General features: G+C 38.5%; 2 protein-coding genes across 3 annotated transcripts; one reads left to right on the top strand and one right to left on the bottom strand.

Annotated features, from left to right (window-relative positions):
- The first annotated feature begins 779 nt into the window (after positions 1-779).
- Positions 780-3,414, top strand: LOC135692753 (uncharacterized). The gene is made up of 2 exons (XM_065211043.2): positions 780-983; positions 1,701-3,414. The coding sequence occupies exon 2, from the start codon at positions 1,958-1,960 to the stop codon at positions 2,897-2,899; it is 942 nt and encodes a 313-aa protein (XP_065067115.2). The 5' UTR covers positions 780-983; positions 1,701-1,957; the 3' UTR covers positions 2,900-3,414.
- A 7-nt stretch (positions 3,415-3,421) lies between these two features.
- On the bottom strand, positions 3,422-20,278 carry LOC135692747 (lysosomal alpha-mannosidase-like). 2 transcript variants are annotated; one of them, XM_089112142.1, is made up of 5 exons: positions 19,313-20,278; positions 8,526-8,720; positions 7,511-7,684; positions 5,402-6,639; positions 3,422-4,162 (listed from the first exon to the last, which is right to left on the bottom strand). In XM_089112142.1, exons 1-5 carry the CDS (start codon positions 20,228-20,230, stop codon positions 3,742-3,744), a joined length of 2,946 nt encoding a protein of 981 aa, XP_088968268.1. In that variant the 5' UTR covers positions 20,231-20,278; the 3' UTR covers positions 3,422-3,741. The 2 variants fall into 2 exon arrangements, with proteins under 2 accessions (XP_088968268.1, XP_065067103.2); XM_065211031.2 differs by lacking the exon at positions 19,313-20,278 and adding an exon at positions 11,545-12,514.
- Positions 20,279-20,386: the final 108 nt, after the last annotated feature.

The following is a 20,386-nucleotide window of genomic DNA, read 5'->3' as shown; positions in this document are numbered from 1 at the left end:
GACCACATTTCCTGAAGCAACACCATGAAATATATTCAAATATGGAAAACAAGCAAAATATGTACAAAATTGGCGAGTTATGATGAATAAAAGATTGGAAATTTGCTAACGGATTACTGTTACCTTGGCCTGGCTCACAAATTATGAACAGAGACCAAATTACAGACATTTGACAGGGAAGGAACCTGTGCATTTATGACCATATCTCGGCCAATTTCGAACCAATTTAACTGATTCTGCATAACAATAGACATTTTTTGATGCTCTTTCTGAAAATGTTATAAAAAAATTTTCTTCAAATATATTTTGCGACATTGTCATTTTTATCAAGATGCACAAATTGAGGCTGTTGAACCGTTTATTCAATATTAACCTGGGTTGCCTTGGTCTCTACGCATTACATTTTAAGGTCTCATCCCCAGATGTCTTGGCATTTGAAAAAGCTGTATTTTATCCGTTGTAGCTTACTCCTTTGTAATTTTATTTGATTCAAGCACAATTTTCCATTTAATATTTCATGACCAGTCTACAATCTATAACAAGATGTCAATAGACTCTTACGCAAACCAAACTGATCTTGAGCTTAGCGAGCAACTCAACTCCACTGGATCTCGCTGAGGACTCCTTTGTCTACCAGGCAATTTCTTTGCATTATGAAGTTTCGTGACTTTTTCGGGGCGGCAAACAAGATAAGGTTTCAAATGAGTGAGGTAACCCTCCGTCCTGGAGTGAAATAACATGCGTGATATTACTAAAGTGACGTGAAAAATTTATGTTGAGAGAATGAAAGCCTCTTTGTTCTAGAACATAGTTCTAGATACTCTCTGTCAGTTTTAGTTAACTCTTTGAACCGCCATAAAAGGGTTTGAGCCAAGGCACAAAGACCTTCACCATTCTAATAGAGGGCGGATATGGAACGCTGCTGCCGCTAGCACCACATCTGCTGCGGGTGTTAGCCGACTTCGAGATTCTTCGTGGACCAGGTAAGAGACCCCACTGAGTTGGAACGTGACCTCTTTTCAAATTACCGACTTTCATTTAATTCTAGCAAATCTGGAATTAGATATCGTAATATGTGGTTTATTGATGCAGAAGCTCAAAATGAATAGCGCATCAGTCGCGTGTGTATAAATTACGATAGGCATTCCATGCCTCTTTTCAAGTAGACTGATTCCGATTACAATTGAATACGCCATCCCTCCACGCGCGCGTGTAGGTCATTAAGGCTCCTCCGACCTTACATCCTTCCAAAAGACTTCTGATCGCCTCGCAGAAGACTGTCTTTCGCTAAAGGCTAATAAGGATGAACAGAGCAAAACGACGACGAGAATCCCCAATGTTGTCAAATCGAATTTCAAAATAAATTAAAGGTAAAGCTGTCTTCTTATACCTGTTTAACCCGAGGGACGCATCATTCTTTCCAAATAGCGTACGAGACTTTCTAGAACAATAGGATTTCTCGAAGATTTTTCTCGAAAACAAAATGATTTTTGTCAAAGGTGCACATGATTTTCATGAAGTGCTGTCTCTTCTTTTAACTGATATAGAATTCTAAAGTGTGACGTCAAAAAACTACATAAAACTACAGCATGACCCACTCTGGGGGGGGGGGGGATTTGGCATGATCATGCCTTGCATAATTGGTTTTGGAAGCCTTATCTTTGCAGAATAAATGATTGCAGTCTATTCATTCAATTCAGTTTGGTACCAGCAATATCAAAATGATTTTGAATGACTCTTTTGGCAATGAAATCGCTAAATTCAGACGCTACTGGTGTCCTAACAGACTGTCGGAACAAACTTGATAGAACATCGAAGCAAGGCAACTACTTGTCAGCTTGCAAAACTGACGGCATTTCTGCAAATCATTTGCTGGCCTGAAACTCAAAGTAGATGTTAACTGCAAAAAGAGTATAGATGTGGAATGCTATCTACAATATAAGACGACAAATACAAAATGGCCTTTGATATTGAAATAGACAAAGACCTTTGCAAGCATTTCATCCGGCTGTTTATTTTGAGAGGCCTATCTGTTTTCGGCTACTACCTTATGTTTATGGACGCTTTTACTTCGGCGTTCATGGTCTATCCTGATCATTTCAAGAAATATAAAGCTGGTGCATTTGGAAATGTAACGAAAAAGACAAATAGCAAAGACCTGTATTGTGATTTTAACAAGAAATGGGGCACAAAGGACCTTGAGCTCCTGTTCGGGACACACAAGTTCAACTTGATGATGCTAATGGGTTTCATGGGTGCAGTTGCTGTATTCTTCCTAATAAAAAATGTCGTTTTTATTCGTTTGATTTTGTTTCCGATAGCTCCAATGGTGGATAAAAAGGGGAACACAGTGATAAGCAAATGGGTGAAGTTAAAGGATCTGTGCTACCGGGCATCAACCCTGCTTGGGGACTTACCAGCAATTGCTATAGCAGTTGCTATATATGGACAATTAAGGGGCAAAACAGGTATTGGATGCTGGGAGTGCCAAATAACAGAGACTTGCAAAAACAAGGCAGCTTTTGACAAACTTCTAAACCCTAGTCAGCTGGCGATTACCATTTTGTACCCCTCTGTTGTATTTCTCACTTTCTACAAAGGATTTTACACTTATTACGTCTGGAGTAATCCGATGGAGTGCGAATGTTACTGTAAATGTCTGCGATGCTGTACTGGGGTGTTCTTTGCCAGCATATTTACAATGCTGATGATGACCCCAGGTTGGATGGTGTTGAACTATGGTTATTACACAAAACCAGGAATCGTAAAGGACGCTGTATCTTCACTGACCGAGAAAATGATGCTGATGGGCGTTATAATTTGGGCAGTGCTCATTCTCATGCTCATTTGCATACCAGTGAAAAACATGCTTTTGGCGGAAAAGAAAGAGAAGAAGTGAGCCTGCGCATTACTCGAATTAGTGGCTGCCTGGCAACATGAATATAGGATAATCACGGAGTATCGAATATAGGAGTATCGAATAAATTCCTTCGACTCTGCTAGAACAAAGACGCTTTGACATCGCGACTAGGAAGCGGTTTTGAGGATACAAACATTGAAGCTTTAAAATTTTGAAGGAAGTTGTCGGTTAAGAGGTTTTTGGGGGCCCATCTACCTCGGAGACTTTATGGAGCCGAGTTTACGCTTAAGCAGCACCTTTAAACAATTGGTTACACAGTATTTAAAAACACAGCTCACAGCAGAGAGAAGTTATGTATGGAAACAGTTTTGTTGTCTACTTGTAGTTTTCACAACCCTTTCAAAACTTTTTTATCTATGGACTTCTGCACCATATTTTTTCAAAAGCAAGTTTTATTGACAACACGGAAATGTCACCAGCATAGTTAGCGTACATTACAGTACAGTACAAGAAAAAATCTAAAAATTCCATCTACAGAAATCACTGAAAAGAAACCATGCATTGAATATTTATTCTTCTATTCTTCAAAAATGCATCGATAAATTACCAAAATTTACACGAGACATCAGAAACACTTAATTCTGATCGAGCTTTTAATCCATTCTGAATGATTACTGAGCAGTGACCGTATTTTAAATCTCAATATTTACTCACATAAAGCACTGAAATTAACTACAAGCATTCATCTTATAGATCTATCTGCATATTATTTTCATACAAAATTTTCGATACTCATTCCCTGTATCGATTAATAAGTCAATATTAAGCATAATTCAAAAGCAAATCATCAGCAATGAAAGTGAGTTTTCTTTCACCGGGGGTTACTTCCTTTTGATTTCACATTCAATGGTACAGATTTCCATTGGCCCAACCGTGATTATCTTTTTACCCCCTTGTTCTCCGAGGCAACCTTGTGCATCTTGTGCCCCTGTGCCCGACTCTGTTTTCCAGTTCAGCTGCTTCTTGTCAGAAGCAAATTGATTGGCTGCTAAGTTCAGCTCCACCGAATTAACAACATCAAACTCGGAAAAGAGCCCGTCCAGTGCAAATGAAGTAACTTTAGCAAACCTCGGGTCCTCTCCTTTCGCATAAATGTTTTCAAATCTTATAATCGCTTTGTTTGGGCTCGTTGCTTCAAGTGTCAACAAGTGAATGTTTTCAGGAAGAGACTTTTGCAGAGCAGAATATGTTGGTTTGTGAGTCTTCAACCAATCCGGTATTGATTGATCCCTTGCTGCAAAACTAAGGAGAAAAGATTTGGGAACTGTTACACTGAAACTTTTGCTTCTAAATTTCAAAAATGTATTGAAAATCTACATTGCACAATGTACAACAACACTACTCGCCCAAATGTTTGATACTTCATCTTGCAAGCAAATAAGTGATACTGGGACTTAAATACAATACAGTGCCACTCAGACTAACATATCTTATGCATACCACCTTTCTTTCTACCCTACGTCATCCATAAACAATCTAACAAATACTATCCAGATCACACGTAGGAAGCAGTTCAAAAGTTAGGTGCACATATAGGCAAAAAGGGGCAATCTCGTGATTTCTATTGCTTTAAAAAGTGCATCCAAAGTTTGAAATGCTCAGCAAAATTTGAAGTACCTAAGTTAAGAATGAGAGCTAAGGCTAGGCATTTTACTCCCGAAGCGTCGAAAGAGGGGGGTTAGGAAGGGGCATAAGTACCGGGGTCCGTGCTCCGTTGGGGCCCGTAATAATCTTGCATTTTACGTTACAAGATCTATTTACAAGATAGAAAACATATCACTTCAGTTACTTTTATCAAAGAGAAAAACCACGTCCATATGATTCATGAACACAATGTTTTTGCACAATCTTGTTAAAAATCCTTAAAAGTTTTTAACAAATTTACCTAAAGAGGGTGTTTCCCTTGTTCTCCAAGAGACTGAAGGCCATGGTCGCAGAAAATATTTTAGGTGGTACCTAGTTTTGTGAATCACTTCCGGGCCCAAGCTGGATATCAATGGACCTGGTTTGTTCCCATTATTTTGGTTTTTCCTGTCTATATCAAAAGGCCTTGTCTGAAGAACTGGGTAAATAAAAACAGAGCCACGCTAACGCCTGAATCAACAGAAAGTTCTTGTAGTAACTTAAACTGGTTATATGCCGTGTTTTTTCCTATTTAGTTACATTCCATCGCTTTTCTAGGTCTTTGACAGTGTCAAAATTATGAATACCACCAAGCTCTTGATAAAAGTGGGCGTCGTATATCATTGCATTTCATCCCCTTTCATCGGCTAATCACTGGAAACACAAAACCATTTTCTATCGTTTTCATATGGGACGAGATACGACGAAAAACAATACCTGAAAGCCAGCCTTCAAACACTTTCTTACTTAAAATTCTATGAATGTTAATGTACAGTGGGCGCGTCAAAAGATAGAAAACAAAATGTTTCCAGGTTAATAATCAACAAAACGAAAATAATAGAAAATAAATTAGCCTACCTGACTAACGGACTAATCATAATTTTTTCGCCAAGATCTCGATGCGCGCTTGATCCTTCTTCCGGTCTCGTAAGTAAAACCCTGTGTATTCCCCTCACAATCAAACCATTACCATCCAGACCAGGCTCATTCAAGGCTTCACCAACACCCAAGAAGTCATCATGCAACAGTCTGCGGTGGAGCATTATCTCCAGAGAACCGTCTTTAATGCTCGATCCCCCATGTGACCTGTCAGTCATAACTGTCAGCTGTGCTGCTGAATCATTGATGTAGATTCGGCTGTTTACCGGGTAGTAATTCCCAGAAACCGGCTCTGTTACTTTGTAATCCCATGTTGCCCGGTAGTCTCTCTTTCGTTCTTTAATCTCTCTTCCGTTTGCATCTGTGTAAAACAGCTTATTTGACTTAATCTTGCTGTCAAATCTCGAAATGATCTCCTTCCCAAGTCCATCGTTCACTGGTATAGGCCCAACCGTATATTCAAACTCAGCATAGGGTTCGCCCTCGTACAGCCTGATAACCTGACTCACAATAGGCCCAAAGTTCTGCCTAGCTTCCTGGACAAGCTTGCCTTTTACAAACACTGTTTTTGCAATGTTGCCTTCACAAATAGTATACGGCTCGGTCTTGTTGGGCCTAAAAATGTAGGCTCCTGACGTTTGCCGGCTTTCTGCATTCCCAGAGCTGCCATTGTACCAGAAAAACTGCTGATCAACATCAATTGATAGACTTATGTCTTTCCTTGAAATTCTGACCAGCCTTCCAGTACCAGGATCAAAGTCTAACTGCAATTTATCGTTTTCTATACTTCCTCCAGCTTCTTTGAAGTCTATGACTGGAGTGAGCTGTGAGAAAAACGACTTAACAGAATTGTGCTTTTGCACAAAGGTAGTGTTAAAACCAAGCCCTTGCGCACTGCTCTGATAAACGATTTCATACGGCGCAGAACCTCGGCTCCCGCGAATTGCTGCGGTTTCTTTAGAAACAGGTAAAACCTGCGAGTCTAACAGTCCCCCGTTCTCTCCATAAACAGCGAGATTCATTTCTGATACAGGGAACCTTATATATCTACTAACTGGCCTTGCAATGCCATTGAACATATTGACAGCAAGAGATGAGCTCTTTTCAGTAACAGCACACATGCTTATATTAAGAAAATTGCAAAACGTAAACCTCGGCGCTTCTGTCTTTTCTTCTTCGTGTGCCGACTTCTCACCAATAAAGTTTGAAACCAAAAGCTGAAAAAAGGATGCCAAAATTGGACTCAGATTATCTAGATTGCATTCTTTGGTTTCACACGAAACCACTTCTAGACAATTGTACAGAAAACGAAGAGGAGCACAAATCGCCCCTTTTTCTCTGCAACGCATCAACAGACGATAATAAAAGTGGCTCATTATTTTGCCATATCAAGTATGTCTACTGTACCTCACCAATCTCAATAATGTTTTTGGAATTTTCTGAATAACAATAAGAATTTTTAAGCTTATTCCATGATCGAGGAATTTGAAAATAAAACACAAACCTTAAAAAGGGGATGTTTCCATTAAAGATAACTGGACTCTATGTGAGGGCTCTGGGCACAACCTGGTTTACCGCCGGTAAATTTTTATAGGAAGACAGGACAATAAAGGGGCTAGACCCAGAGATATGCGAGAGAGAGGAGTGAATTATTGTAAAAAGGAGTGGGGAGAAAACAAGAGATAAGTTAAGGTTTTCTTAGACCGATAAGAAACATTTATATCTCGTTGTAACCGAATTAGCGATACAGTTGTGAAGCCGAGATCAAACCGGCCTTGTTTTTCGTGGATCTCTCCTAAAGGACTTCGAACATTGCTGCGTGTGTGTCACATCTAACTTGATCCTAAATCCAAGTAGCAGAAATGTTTGAAGTAAACTCTTGCCAGACGTTAGACCTATTTTCTATACTCAGTCATGCCCTAAGAACTTTCTAGAACAAATACTTATATTGCTAGGAACTTTCTTTATCAATTTTTGAATTTTGCTTGATTAAATTGAATCGTAGCAATAACTTGGATAGACGTTGAAGTTCCAACTTACTTTGCCTTGAATACCTTAAAAAATAAATAGAGCAGAAATAATACTAACATGGCATTCTTCTTCACCGATGGACAACCTTTTGGCATAGTCAAAGGTTACGTGCTGCTTTTCTGTCCCGGTCACGGCATCATGATGCTGGTTCACTGCCATTGCCTTTCTCAGGCTCTCTGAGCTTGGATATTCTCCTGTTGGACCCTTGATTGTTTCCATTTGCTTACATACCTAAAAAACAAGACTTGTTATTGTAATCTTGATGATTCCTTTTTTCTATTATTTTTCATTTTTTCTTTATTCTTAAATAGTAAAGACTCATGCAGGAGACATGGCAAATATCAAATGGGGGTGTAGGGTTTCATAGCAGTTATCCAAATAACCATAAAGAAGTTTGGTAATTCCTAAAAGCTACTCAGCACAGGAAAGTTGAGTCACTCAAATCAAGGTGTCAATGCTATATAATGGAATGGTGTTGGGGCTCCATTTTTGGAGAGAAAGCAAATTCAGTTATGGTTTCATGAGAAAGAACTGTTCCCTATTCAGGTGCAGCTCACCTAAGTTTCAGAAAAGACAATAATAAAGTCCTATTTAATGTTTAAAAATCTACATATTTGTCATAAGATTGTGTTATAGCATTGAAGCAGCAGTGAAATCTACTTTTTGACATTTTGGAAATAGACATTTAAAAAAACCAGAGTATCGTCTGGTATTAAACAAACAAAATGCAAAATTTCAACAGAATGATTCAAGGGTAGTCATTTGTCCCCTACCCTCTACCCATATCAATGCTGCCCCTTCTATGATTAATCTAAACAACAGGTGTAGTGCCAACCAGCCAAACACTATTGTCCTACCGTCTGATATAGCAAATATGAAACACGGCAATACGCTGAGAATAAACAACAATAAATACACGTAAAGCAGTAAAGGCTAATATTCCTCCCCGGCATATGGGGCTTCATCAGAACCATCTACCTATTTATAGCTGCCCTATTTTTCCTAGACTGGCAACAGCAATATGCTAATACTGTCTCCTGTTGATAACATACTAACATAAGTTAAGTCTCACCTGTAACAAGTTGTTGTTCTTTCTAATGTAGCCTTTAAGAGCTGGGCGGCTTGTAAAGTATCCAGTCCAATAGCAATGAGGACAATGCGCATATGGAAAGAAATCATCAGTCTTGACACCCCAGGTTTTTCCGGCATTATGCAAAGCTTTCAAATAACGTGAAGGACTTGAATAGAAGACATTAACTCTGCCATCCTGAAATAAAAAGCCAAGAAAGGTGTTTATAAAGGTCCCTGTTCATTCTTTTTGGGTGAGTATTTTGTAAAAACAGACTTTATTTTTCTGATGACACTTTTGAAAGAGAGACAAGTGTTTGCTAAAAGGAGAGGAAATGTGGAGTCTGGGGCTTGTCCCCGGGGATTTTATAAAAATTGGTGGGTTTTGAACATCCATCTAGCTACTGTTCCATTGACAAAACAGCTAACTGCAATTCAACCAATGATGTGAAAAAAGTTACCACAATAGCCATTTATTCCATTGTCAAAGGACACAATTGCTTAATTGTTGTTGCTACGACTTCCTTTGAATATATGCCACATCCAGAATAGAAATTTGCAAAAATTATCTTGCTGATGACGTTGAGTCAACATCATTTTGTTGTGGTAAGCAATGGAAAGCCAGAGGCAAACTACAGGACAGTGTTACTTCCACAGAAAACAGTTACTTGCCTACAGCCTCTCTCAACACTCCTATGCGGACTCATTCTTCATACACAAAAAGGAAGTAATGCAGCATTTAAGATTGGAATAAAATGTCATCTAGAAATGAAGTATGCAAAGAAAAAGGTTATTTGAGCATCCTTTTGAAGAGGAAGGAAATTCGTAGAAACCAGTGAGAAGAATACAGCAGATGCATGTGCCATGTGAGCGTAGTGCTGCATGCTGAAATTTGAGACTAAACACTGAGCTTACTATTATAGCACTATTAAAAACTTTTTTTTTGCATGCCATATGAATAGAAAAGAAGGTTTGCACAAGAAAAATGCTCTATTGGTCAAAGTTTCATCAACGATATTTCTTGGTGATTCCTTTTCAAATTAATGCATGTTAATCACAGCTTTCCACAAAAATGTTTTGAGCCCTCAAATAATAAACATAGACACTGACAGATTTCTGACTTTTGTGTGAGGTTTTGGACCTTTAGTAACAAGGAATTCGAGTTTATTCTGAGATGAAAGTATCTTAGTATCTTACTTCTCATCAAAAGCACAAATAATAGATTTATCAAGCAATAGCCTGTGAGTAATTTTGGAATAACAAAGGAGCTCTGTCAATTAGCATTTCCAATTTTTGGATGAATTGCAATTAAGATTTAAATTACGTACAACAATTGAAATTATGTTGGTAAATTTTTGACAAAGAACAAATCATCTGCTTGTTCCTTTTTTGCTGTTTTGATAAATATTGGAATTGACTTTGTGATCATGGAGACAAGTTACTACAGCCAGACCCACAGAATAGGAAATAGGCAGAAGGGTAACTCTTGTCGGTTCCTTTGTTGTTTTTGAAGCCTGAGTCAACAATAGAATTCCTTAATTCCCCTTTAACCTCGATTTCATTAGAGGAACTTAGCCATGACAAATTATCATTCATTAATCAGATATAAAAGAATTATGATACATAATTGAATTTGTTTACTATCATGGGGTATTTCGTCTCAAATAAAGTTGTCTACTTTCATTCTCTTTTAAATTTCCCCGACAGCTAAGCCTCATATAAGTTAACGCATGCGCAGGTTTTTCAGGCTTCACCTGATAGGCAGGAGTTCCCCTTCTGCCTAATTCCTATTCTGTCGCCAGACCCACAGACACGGATGCATGGAAAGATGATGGCTCAAACAAAAAACTTTTTATTTTTACTATGAAGACCTGTATGTTGTGAGTAATTAACTTGACTTTCCAATAAAACTACTTTCTCGAAAAGGTTCTCATAATTTGAACTATAACCATTAGAAATCAGGTCTGTAACTGCAGTGGATTTTAACTCTGCAATGTAACTACATTAAAATTGCCTATTTGGTAAGGCAACTATCATCATAATTTGTGAGTTAATTCTTGAAAGGCCTAGCTTTTTATGCTCCATTTAAATCTTTTGAAGGCAGCAGCCTTGCAAAATTTTACCCAGTTCTGTCCCCTTGGCATTCAGCAATTTAACTTCCCTTAAACAAGGATGCTCTAAATTTTCCAAAAATAGTTTTTCCTTTGAAAATGGTTTGAAGAAAAGGGAGAAAGATTAAGCCCTGTCTGCAGAGTATGGCAATTTTTGAAAAGAATTCTGGCAGGCAAAGGTGTTTTAGGGATGTTTTATGCATGCAAACATTCTTTATGTATGGCATGCATACATAAGTTTTCCATAATAGAGCAATTGCAAATTTGGATTGAAATTCCAAACTTTGGCATGCAGCACTATACCAACTCCAAACATGCACCAGGGGTGGAATCTTCTGTCTGTTCTCTCTGTCAGAGATTTCTGATGTTGATGTATCCTCATGGATGGAATTCTGGCATGAACCTAAGCCTTTTTTGTTTCTTTCCCATAATAACATGTTTATCTTTCGCAACTATAAATATATATAACATCTTTATTTTTATGGTGTAGAATCTCTTATCCACTGGAAAGCCCCTGGCTTAGAAGAAATGCTAATTCCTCCCTGGCCAGGCTGGAAAACTTACCATGCTAGCAGATACACTGGATTTCTTGTGTCCCCACCTGACCCCAAATATCAATCAAGTCATTTATATTATGTACTTTAGTCAGTTGAGTGCTGTTGCTTTCATGTTAAGTGATTTTGCTTTAAAGTTTCAGCTGATAGGGTGATCGGGTGCTTTTGCATGCAGCTACAGGCATTCAGAATCATACATGTTTCCAGCCTTGCACACATGCACCTACCTATCTTCATACAAAAACAATGCCAGGGCTGGGAAATCAAAAATCCAAAATAGCAGCATTACACAATTACAAATCAGCAAAAGCATGCTACTCTTTTCTAGCATTTGAGAATCACTTGCCGACAAACTTACCTCATTCACATACTTTATCAATTTGTCCAAGTTCTTATACCACAGATTTGCATTTTCATACATAAAATCTGATCCCATTGTCAATATGACATTATTTGTTTTGTAATGTGTCGCTTGGTCACACACTTCTTTCACAAAAGTATCAACCCTTTCTTTTACATTGAAATCAAACATCCTCTTGTCATCCATTATTGGGGGATCTCCACAAAACTCATCAAAACAAAATCCTCCAGGTGGGTTATATCCATTATATAGCTCACCAGTAAATATTTGTGTTAATTTTTCAAATGTTCTACTCCCTCTCCAGACTAGCTCCATTCTTTGTTCCTTTAGTCTTGTCTGCTTGTCTTCTTCATCTATCCTGCCAAAAAAGAATCCATCAAACGACATCATTGAAAACAAAGAAGCCTGCTCTGCTGAGTGCCCAAACGGGTCAATATGCCAGGCAACTGTGGGCCTAGCCTCTGCACCAAATGTTTCGTTTATGAACCTTAGTCCAAGAGACATTTGATCAATTATGGCGTTATAATGAGTTGCAGCCTCGTCGTTCATACACCAGCCCCCATTAATGAACTCCAGTTGTCTACTTTTGACTAAACCCTTTACAATTTGCTTCATCTGGTCGTTTTGCTGATTCCACCATCTCGTGAAGAAAGCCATTTCGACGTATATAAATGTCCTTTCCTTGTTCTGCAACAGCGAAGCGACAACAGAGTCCAAGATGTATTGCACTCCTGCATGTTGTATCGAGTTGTTGGCGCCATAATAGTATTCATCCACTGTTTTCAGCCAACCAACATCATCATGTGTGTGGGGAACTAGGTGAACTTGCAATTTCCCTTCATCTTTTCCACATTGAAAGCCAAAGACAGCTTGTAAAACGAGCGGAAACACTACCAACGATACCCCCACCAACATCTTTGCACTGTACAGTAGGCCTGCTCAAATGCAGGGCTCTGTCATGTGATCAGAGTGCTCTCGTGAGACCCTCTCTAAGATCACGTGAACTCTATTATATAACGCCAGCCACTACGCTCTGGGGGGGGGGGGGGGACAAAACACAATATTTTGGACCACGCCCCTTTTAGCACCAGAAAACCCCCTTTTACTAACAAGGAACGCAATTTTTACCTGAAGGGAACGCCCATCACTCACTTTCGGCTATGTAAAGGCAGTTTGAAAATCATAAGATTACATCACAAAAAGTACGTTGCCAAAATATTACCCCTCCCTCAACATTTTCTCATCGAATTTAGTCGAAGTACGAAATCGATCCTGCCGAGAACTTGGCGGGTACGTGCCCCCCCCCCCCCCCCCCCGTGGCGCCGTTTCTGCTTAAAAGGTCTCTCCAGTCAAAAAAAATTATTGATCAAAAACATAGTATTTGGTGCATGCAATATGGCAAGGTAATTGTTTATGCAAAAGTTAAATTAGTTTAAAAGTTATAAGACATTTAGAAGTTGCATCAGAAGATGAACGAGAAAAGCTTAATCAATTTGGTGATTTTCTGACGTCACAATGTGCTGCTCCTGTTCGCCGTGAATTTCTTAAACGTATCTTCCAACGTAGCGTGAAGGACAGCTTTGTTGGTTATAAGTACTCAGCTCCCGAAAATCCGGTGTTTGTCTGCCATGCCTTGGCTCGCTGTATTCTTTTTCAACAAATTATAAATTCAGCTTTGTTTGGAATGTTTCTGCTGGCCGTGGTGTCAGGCAACATTGGCAGCAGTGCTTTTCTACCAAACGAGATGGAGGATGAAGCTGATGAAGCTTTAATTAGAGCAGCAATGGAATACCTCTGGGCTACTGTAGGGGCCTATGCAGGGGCGCCGTCCTAAATGTTAGAAAAGGGGGCTGTGCGGTAGGCAAATTCAAGAGGCAAAACCCATGACCACACCCAATATACTTGAATTTGTGTTAAAGACTCTCTGTTGGGTATAAAAATCATTCAAACTTTTCGATGACTGATAAGAAATTGCTCATTCATGAGGAATCTATAATATGATAAAGTGTTGCCAACACAGAGGCGTTTCATAACACAGAATGGTAGTGCGAGAGGCAAATAACAACGCACTCTACCGTAATCATCTTTCATGAATCGAATCAACTCAACACTAGCCTGTGTCCCAGACCTCTTACTTTCAAGTTAGGGGTCTGGAGCACAGGCTACTCAACACGCGATTAAATTTCTATTTACAATATATATAGTTAAATGTCATGTTACTATTAATTAACGGCGCATGCGTGACATGTGACAGGAGAGTGAACCTGTTACATCCTCCCCTTCCATATGTTTATATAGCGATGTATAATGAATATATTAATGTCATGTGCGAATTATGAATGTTCGTTATAATGTAAATTGGCTATAAAATGATTTATGAACATAATTAACAACGTAAACGTGAAAAAATGTCTAAAGACAGAGCATAAATTCCATCGCGCAAACAATAGAAATAATAAATAATAATAATAATAAATAATAATAATAATAATGAAATCAAGGCCAGTTTCTCCACAGAGTAGTTCTTCACCTGGTCGCTAAAACTACATTATTTGTTTTAAAAATTAGAATTATTTACAATATAAAAGGTAATTAATTAAGAAAACGAATAAAAAAATTCATTTCAAACTAAGGTTGTACTAGTTGTCTTTTCCTTGCATCTAAATATAAAATATTGCGCGTTTTCTTCGGAAATTTGCTTGTAGTCTTAGCTGTCTTGATTTCTGCTGGCAGTCTATTTAAGAGATCTGCTGCATCGTTCCTGAATGTGTTGGAAGCACGTGATGACGCAATAAAAGGCACAGAACTAGATCTTAAGTTTCTGGCATTTTCCTCCAATGATGTGTCAATATATTTTAGCTTCCTGTCATCATGAACGTACTTATGAGAAAGATTTAATAGATGCCAATCTCGGCTCTCTTTCTTTGGTAGCCAACCAAGTGTCATCACATCTGTCTCCTTGGCGTAGTGGCCTAATACAAAACTTGCAGCAGCGTTTCCAACCTTTTGCAATCGTTTTAAAAGTCGTAACGGAAGAGGACGAATAACAGCGTCTGCATAGTCCATCTTTGATAAAACGAGGAGCTCGCCAACTTGTCGCTTCAATTTATATGGCATAAGATTTTTGAATTTTCGTAGTATGGACATGTTATAGAAGCATGAGGACATTACTTTGACTATGTGGTCATCCCGCGACAGATGCTCGTTAAAGACTACGCCAGGCATTTGACTGCAATATTCTCGTTCAAGGTATGTATTGTAATCGCAATCGCAAACCACGTTCCATATGGAGGAAAGTGCGCGATTAAACTATACCGCGGAGTCTACCATGTCGAGCTATGATTTCTCTGCTTGGAGGGTACGACTCATATAGAAACCTGCCTTTGAAAAAGTAAACGTTATACAACATACTAAAAGCTTTTTCGTCTGACACTCCTCAGAGCATAAAACGTCAGAATAATGGTCCGAAAGAACACGATAAAAAATATATTCCCAGTTGTGGATCAGAAAAACGCAAGCAAAAGACCGGTATAGTTGACCAATCAGTGCCGCGAGCCTGAACAAAAATTACCACTGGAGTCCAAGAGAGAAAACGAACTCCTTCTGTCTACACAATGGCGGCTTTTTCGTTTGTATGTAGATCGACTCCAAAAATGCTAGATGGAAGGACGACTGGGCTCTACCAAATATCCGAAACATGTCGTCATTATAGAGTTTTGCACAATCTGGGTTGTCTAAAAGATGTTGACCGATGGCAGAATCACTTATTTTAACAGTGTTTCTAGACCTACAAGATCGAGGAGGCTGTTCTTTTTGAGGGACATCCTTGTTAGAGGCATACAAGTGCATAGGAGATACGCTAGGGTTCTCATCGGACTCGATTTAAGAATGTGTTTTGTCTAACTTAGAGATGTCAGATGGGTCGGGCTCTGGAAGTACAAATATCTTTTCTATGTTGACAGGGTGCGGCCAGTCATGTTCCGAGATAGCATGGCGCCAATTTAGAAGATCTTGTCGACCATGCAGAGTGTGAGTGTGACTGGCCTGTGACGAGGATGGGGCCATCAAAATTGCGCAGAATTTGAGTTTTTGACTACTTTTGCATGAAGCGGAGTCCTTGTGCATGTAAACGATTTTGTCATCTGGCACGTGTAAATCGCACGAAGCCATATCGTAGAAATGGCGTTGCCTGCGGTGCAGATTTGGTTTTATGGTGCGAAATTGTCTGTATGCTTGGTGCATTCTTGGACTGCTGGCAAATCAAATCGTTTTCGCGCATCATCGGCATAGAGGGAAACATGGGCAGCTCTGTCACAGGATTCGCTCATCGAGGTCTCAAATCGTTTTGCTGCTTCAATCAGGGCGGTCAAGGAGGAAAATCTGAAATCTCTTGCCATCAAATCCCTTGAAATCGATGGTTTCAGCTTTAATGCAAAAGCATGAACATGTTGGATTTCGTCACCATCGGGGGTTTTGTGTATCCCAGGAAAAAGTTCTGCCAATTCTACTGAACAAATTGAATAATTACTTTATTTTCTAGAGATTATACAGCACTCAAGAAAATTCTGTGACACCAGTGACACCAATAGTACTTGAGTCTTCCAAATGCAAAGAAGAACTTCCAAATGCACATTGCATAGCCAGGCCTCTTCGTTTCACGCGGGCAATGGCCCTCACCCCCACTCTCGTCAAATTATTAATGCGGGCTATTGATCGCCATGGCAAAAGCATGTATCGCCTGCAAGAGAAAGGTAGGCTGTCTCATCTTGTCAATCTCCCCTGTTTTGGCATTTACTGCTGGATCTTCATTACAGCATACATGTTGTTGTACAATGGATATTGTCTGACAATTTCCATACGTGAACCTGAAATCATAAAATAAAAAACAAGTCAAAAGTATGAAATTTTTGTTCAAAATCGTCAGGTGGGATTATGCTTCATGCATGAATTAACTCTGACAATAAACTAACTTTTATCCAACAGAAAAGAAAATTTGACTTCTTGAGTTAATTTGATTGTTTCTCTGTTTGGCTCCATTTTGCAATAAAACAAGCATATTAGTGTTAAACTCTATTGAGTTACCAATTTTGAAATAAGCCCCAACTCTCTTCTCCAAAATCAAATGTGAAATAAAATATTTCCTTGTGTAATTTGTAAAATATCTCCATTTTTAGCTTTTTACCTTTTCATTTACTCTTAATAACATTTTCAGAAGCTTTATAACAAGTGAAAAAGCATACTAGAAAAATATATCTTAGAATCTATGAGTCCTATTTAAGGTGTGATACATTGAGATGCTTGTTAAAGGGCATAGGGGTAGGGGGCAGGCTGAACATATTACTTCTTATCATGTAATACTTTAGATATGTCATGGAAATTTTGAAATATATGGCTGTAATGGCTGTAAAATATATGTTTGATCCAATACTCAAGCATTTCTACATTTCAAATGAAATCAGCCACAAAATATCTCATAATGAAGAGGATGACATAACTAAAAACCCCAAATACAATTTCTTTCTAAATCATCCAGCAGGAGAGGCAAGGATCTTTGTCACAGGTGGATAAAAGGTATAATGTTTATTTACTAGCATGTTTGGAGACTTAGAAGAAATAACTGCATCTAAATCTCCAGCAGGAGCTTTTTAAAATCGAAATATATTAAATACATACCATGATTCCAAGTCTTAATTATTTTGATGACTGTGTCCATGCTATGTTGATGGCAGTTTGAGGCGAGACTATCTGAAACACATTGTGACATCAAAATAGCGCCACAGTGTCACCAAACCAAAAATTTCTTGCTCAGAAATTCAATTATCAAAATGTAAATAAAATGAAGCTATTGCAAATTTTGGCTGAAGAGACCCTTAAAGAATATTGCCTTGGATTTTCACCTGTTAAATTTATTTTAGATGCAGTTTCTGGCCCTCCATGGTGGCACCCTTGATTTAACATAAACACAATAATTACATGTTTGTCCCTCTCTAAAATAAGTTCTGTTGACACTGTATTTTACTTCAAGTGCATCTAGTTGACATGACAAATATTGACATGACAAATATTGCACGTTGAGGAATCCTTCCAGCATTCACCCAGTATCATATCTTTCCATGTCATCATTGGTCTCCCCCTTTCATATCATCCACCTTTCCAAAATTTGAAGCAATAGGCCGGTCTTTCTAATCTCTACTTTAGCCTGGTGAGCCTGAAAGCTTATCTTCATTTTGAGCAGCTTTTTGACACAAGATATTGTTATGTTGCTGTTGTGTGCTTGAGTATGAGTTATGATCGTGGTTGGATAAAAAGATTTGTGTTTCAAGATGACTGAGGGTTATGATCCAACATCTAACATGGGAACAAGAAAGGGATAAAATGGCATATTTTGCCATATTTTGGAAAAGGGCACAGTAAAAAGAATGAATCAATATCAATACCGTGGTTTCCGGATGACAGATTAGAAGAAGATAAGGACATTGCAAGTGAAGACACAGACAAACTATGTGAAAAAACAACGATCAAAAAGAGCTCAATGATCTCCTCGATATTTGAGGGACTAGATAGTTGACATTAACTGAAACAAATTTTTGACACTACTGTACTCTCTTATTCCGGGGGGGGGGGGTGTTATGTTGTTGTTCTTGCTTTTGTGTGCTTGAGTATGAATTATGATTGTGGTTGGATAAAAGGGTTGTGTTTCGAGATCACTGATTTATGCTTCAATATATATGTTAAAAACTCAGTGGCCCCTGAAGAAAATCTACATGTTTTTCTGACACTCAAAAAAAAACTAAAAAAACCCTGGTGTAAAATCTCTAATCTACTGGCAGGTCTTCAGCTTAGAAGAAACAATGATCCCACCCTGACCAGACTAGAAAACTTGCATGTGGTAGATACACAGGTTTTCTTGCACTTGCAGATATACGAAAATATCAATCAAGACATATATATAATACTTAGAGACAATAACATCGACCACTCCATTTCCTGGCACATCCTCTCAAAAAAGCCATCCTACAGCAGCTCAAACAAAAGATGCAGCCTCTGTCTTAAAGAAAAGACCCTCATTATCTGCCACCCCGAATTATCAACACTCAACAAACGAAACGAACTCGTATCTTCTTGCCACCATAGAAACAAAACACTATTATGTAACACCTAAATCCCTTTATGTACCGCCCCTAATTTACCTTTTGTATAACCTCACACATTATGTAACACCTTCTGTACCGTATTATCTATTTATTCGAGGAATATTCCAGTATATCAACATCTCCTGAAGAGTGAGTTACTCATGAAACAGGCTTGTAGAGATAAACCATGTAGTTTTACTTTCTTCAATCTATGATATAATACTTAGAGGTGTATATATAAGCAGTGTTGCTCACAGCCCAAATGATGTTGCTCCCAAGTTGCAGCTGGTATGGTGGTGTTGCATGCAACTACACATAGGCAAAATCAAATATATATATTATATTATATATACATAGATTATAGTCTGTCTGTCTGATGAGTGCGCAAGCACGAAACTCGGAGTAACAGAGAACATGTCTCGTTTCTAGTCTATATTCTATTTTATTATATATATTTATATATATATGTTTCCCATCCTTGTACCCTGGTGCTGCATACACTTACATTTCTTCCTTGCTAGGTCAATGCAAAGGGCTGGGAAAGCAAAAATCAAAATAGTAGCACAATTACAAATCAGCAAGAGCTTGCTACCATTTTGTAGCATTTGAGAATCACTTGCAGACTAACTTACCTCATTCACATACTTTATCAATTTGTCCAAGTTCTTGTACCATAGATTTGCATTTTCATACATAAAATCTTCTCCCATTGTCAATATGACATTATTTGTTTTGTAATGTATTGCTTGGTCACACACTTCTTTCACAAAAGTATCAACCCTTTCTTTTACATTGAAATCAAACATCCTCTTGTCATCCATTATTGGGGGATCTCCACAAAACTCATCAAAACAAAATCCTCCAGGTGGACCATATCCATTATATAGCTCACCAGTAAATATTTGTGTTAATTTTTCAAATGTTCTACTACCTCTCCAGACCAACTCCATTCTTTGTTCCTTTAGTCTTGTCTGCTTGTCTTCTTCATCTATCCTGCCAAAAAAGAATCCATCAAACGACATCATTGAAAACAAAGAAGCCTGTTCTGCTGAGTGCCCAAACGGGTCAATATGCCAGGCAACTGTGGGCCTAGCCTCTGCACCAAATGTTTCGTTAATGAACCTTAGTCCAAGAGACATTTGATCAATTATGGCGTTATAATGAGTTGCAGCCTCGTCGTTCATACACCAGCCCCCATTAATGAACTCCAGTTGTCTACTTTTGACTAAACCCTTTACAATTTGCTTCATATGGTCGTTTTGCTGATTCCACCATCTCGTGAAGAAAGCCATTTCGACGTATATAAATGTCCTTTCCTTGTTCTGCAACAGCGAAGCGACAACAGAGTCCAAGATGTATTGCACTCCTGCATGTTGTATCGAGTTGTTGGCGCCATAATAGTATTCATCTACTGTTTTCAGCCAACCAACATCATCATGTGTGTGAGGAACTAGGTGAACTTGCAATTTCCCTTCATCTTTTCCACATTGAAAGCCAAAGACAGCTTGTAAAACGAGCGGAAACAGTACCAAGGATACACCCACCAACATCTTGGCACTTTGCAGTAGGCCTCCTCAAATGCAGGGCTCTGTCATGTGATCAGAATGCTCTCGTGAGACCCTCTCTAAGATCACGTGAACTCTTTTATACAACGCCGACCATGGACAAAATTATTGTCACTTACTGTAGAATTTTGTAGTTAAATT

Source organism: Rhopilema esculentum, chromosome 3 (assembly GCF_057945365.1).
Source record: "Rhopilema esculentum isolate cy_ngs chromosome 3, ASM5794536v1, whole genome shotgun sequence".
Taxonomy (NCBI): domain Eukaryota; kingdom Metazoa; phylum Cnidaria; class Scyphozoa; order Rhizostomeae; family Rhizostomatidae; genus Rhopilema; species Rhopilema esculentum.
Note: the sequence above shows the minus strand (reverse complement) of the source record. Positions and strands in the feature narration are given on the sequence as shown.

Bases quoted from the DNA above. Each gene is read 5' to 3' on its own strand.
- LOC135692747 (XM_089112142.1), bottom strand. From the start codon at position 20,230: ATGTTGGTGGGTGTATCCTTGGTACTGTTTCCGCTCGTTTTACAAGCT. The intron at 7,685-8,525 runs GTGAGACTTAAC...CTTGTTTTTTAG, and splicing joins AGAACAACAACTTGTTACAG to GTATGTAAGCAAATGGAAAC. The intron at 6,640-7,510 runs GTTAGTATTATT...TCCTTTTTTCAG, and splicing joins TCGGTGAAGAAGAATGCCAT to CTTTTGGTTTCAAACTTTAT.
- LOC135692753 (XM_065211043.2), top strand. From the start codon at position 1,958: ATGGCCTTTGATATTGAAATAGACAAAGACCTTTGCAAGCATTTCATC.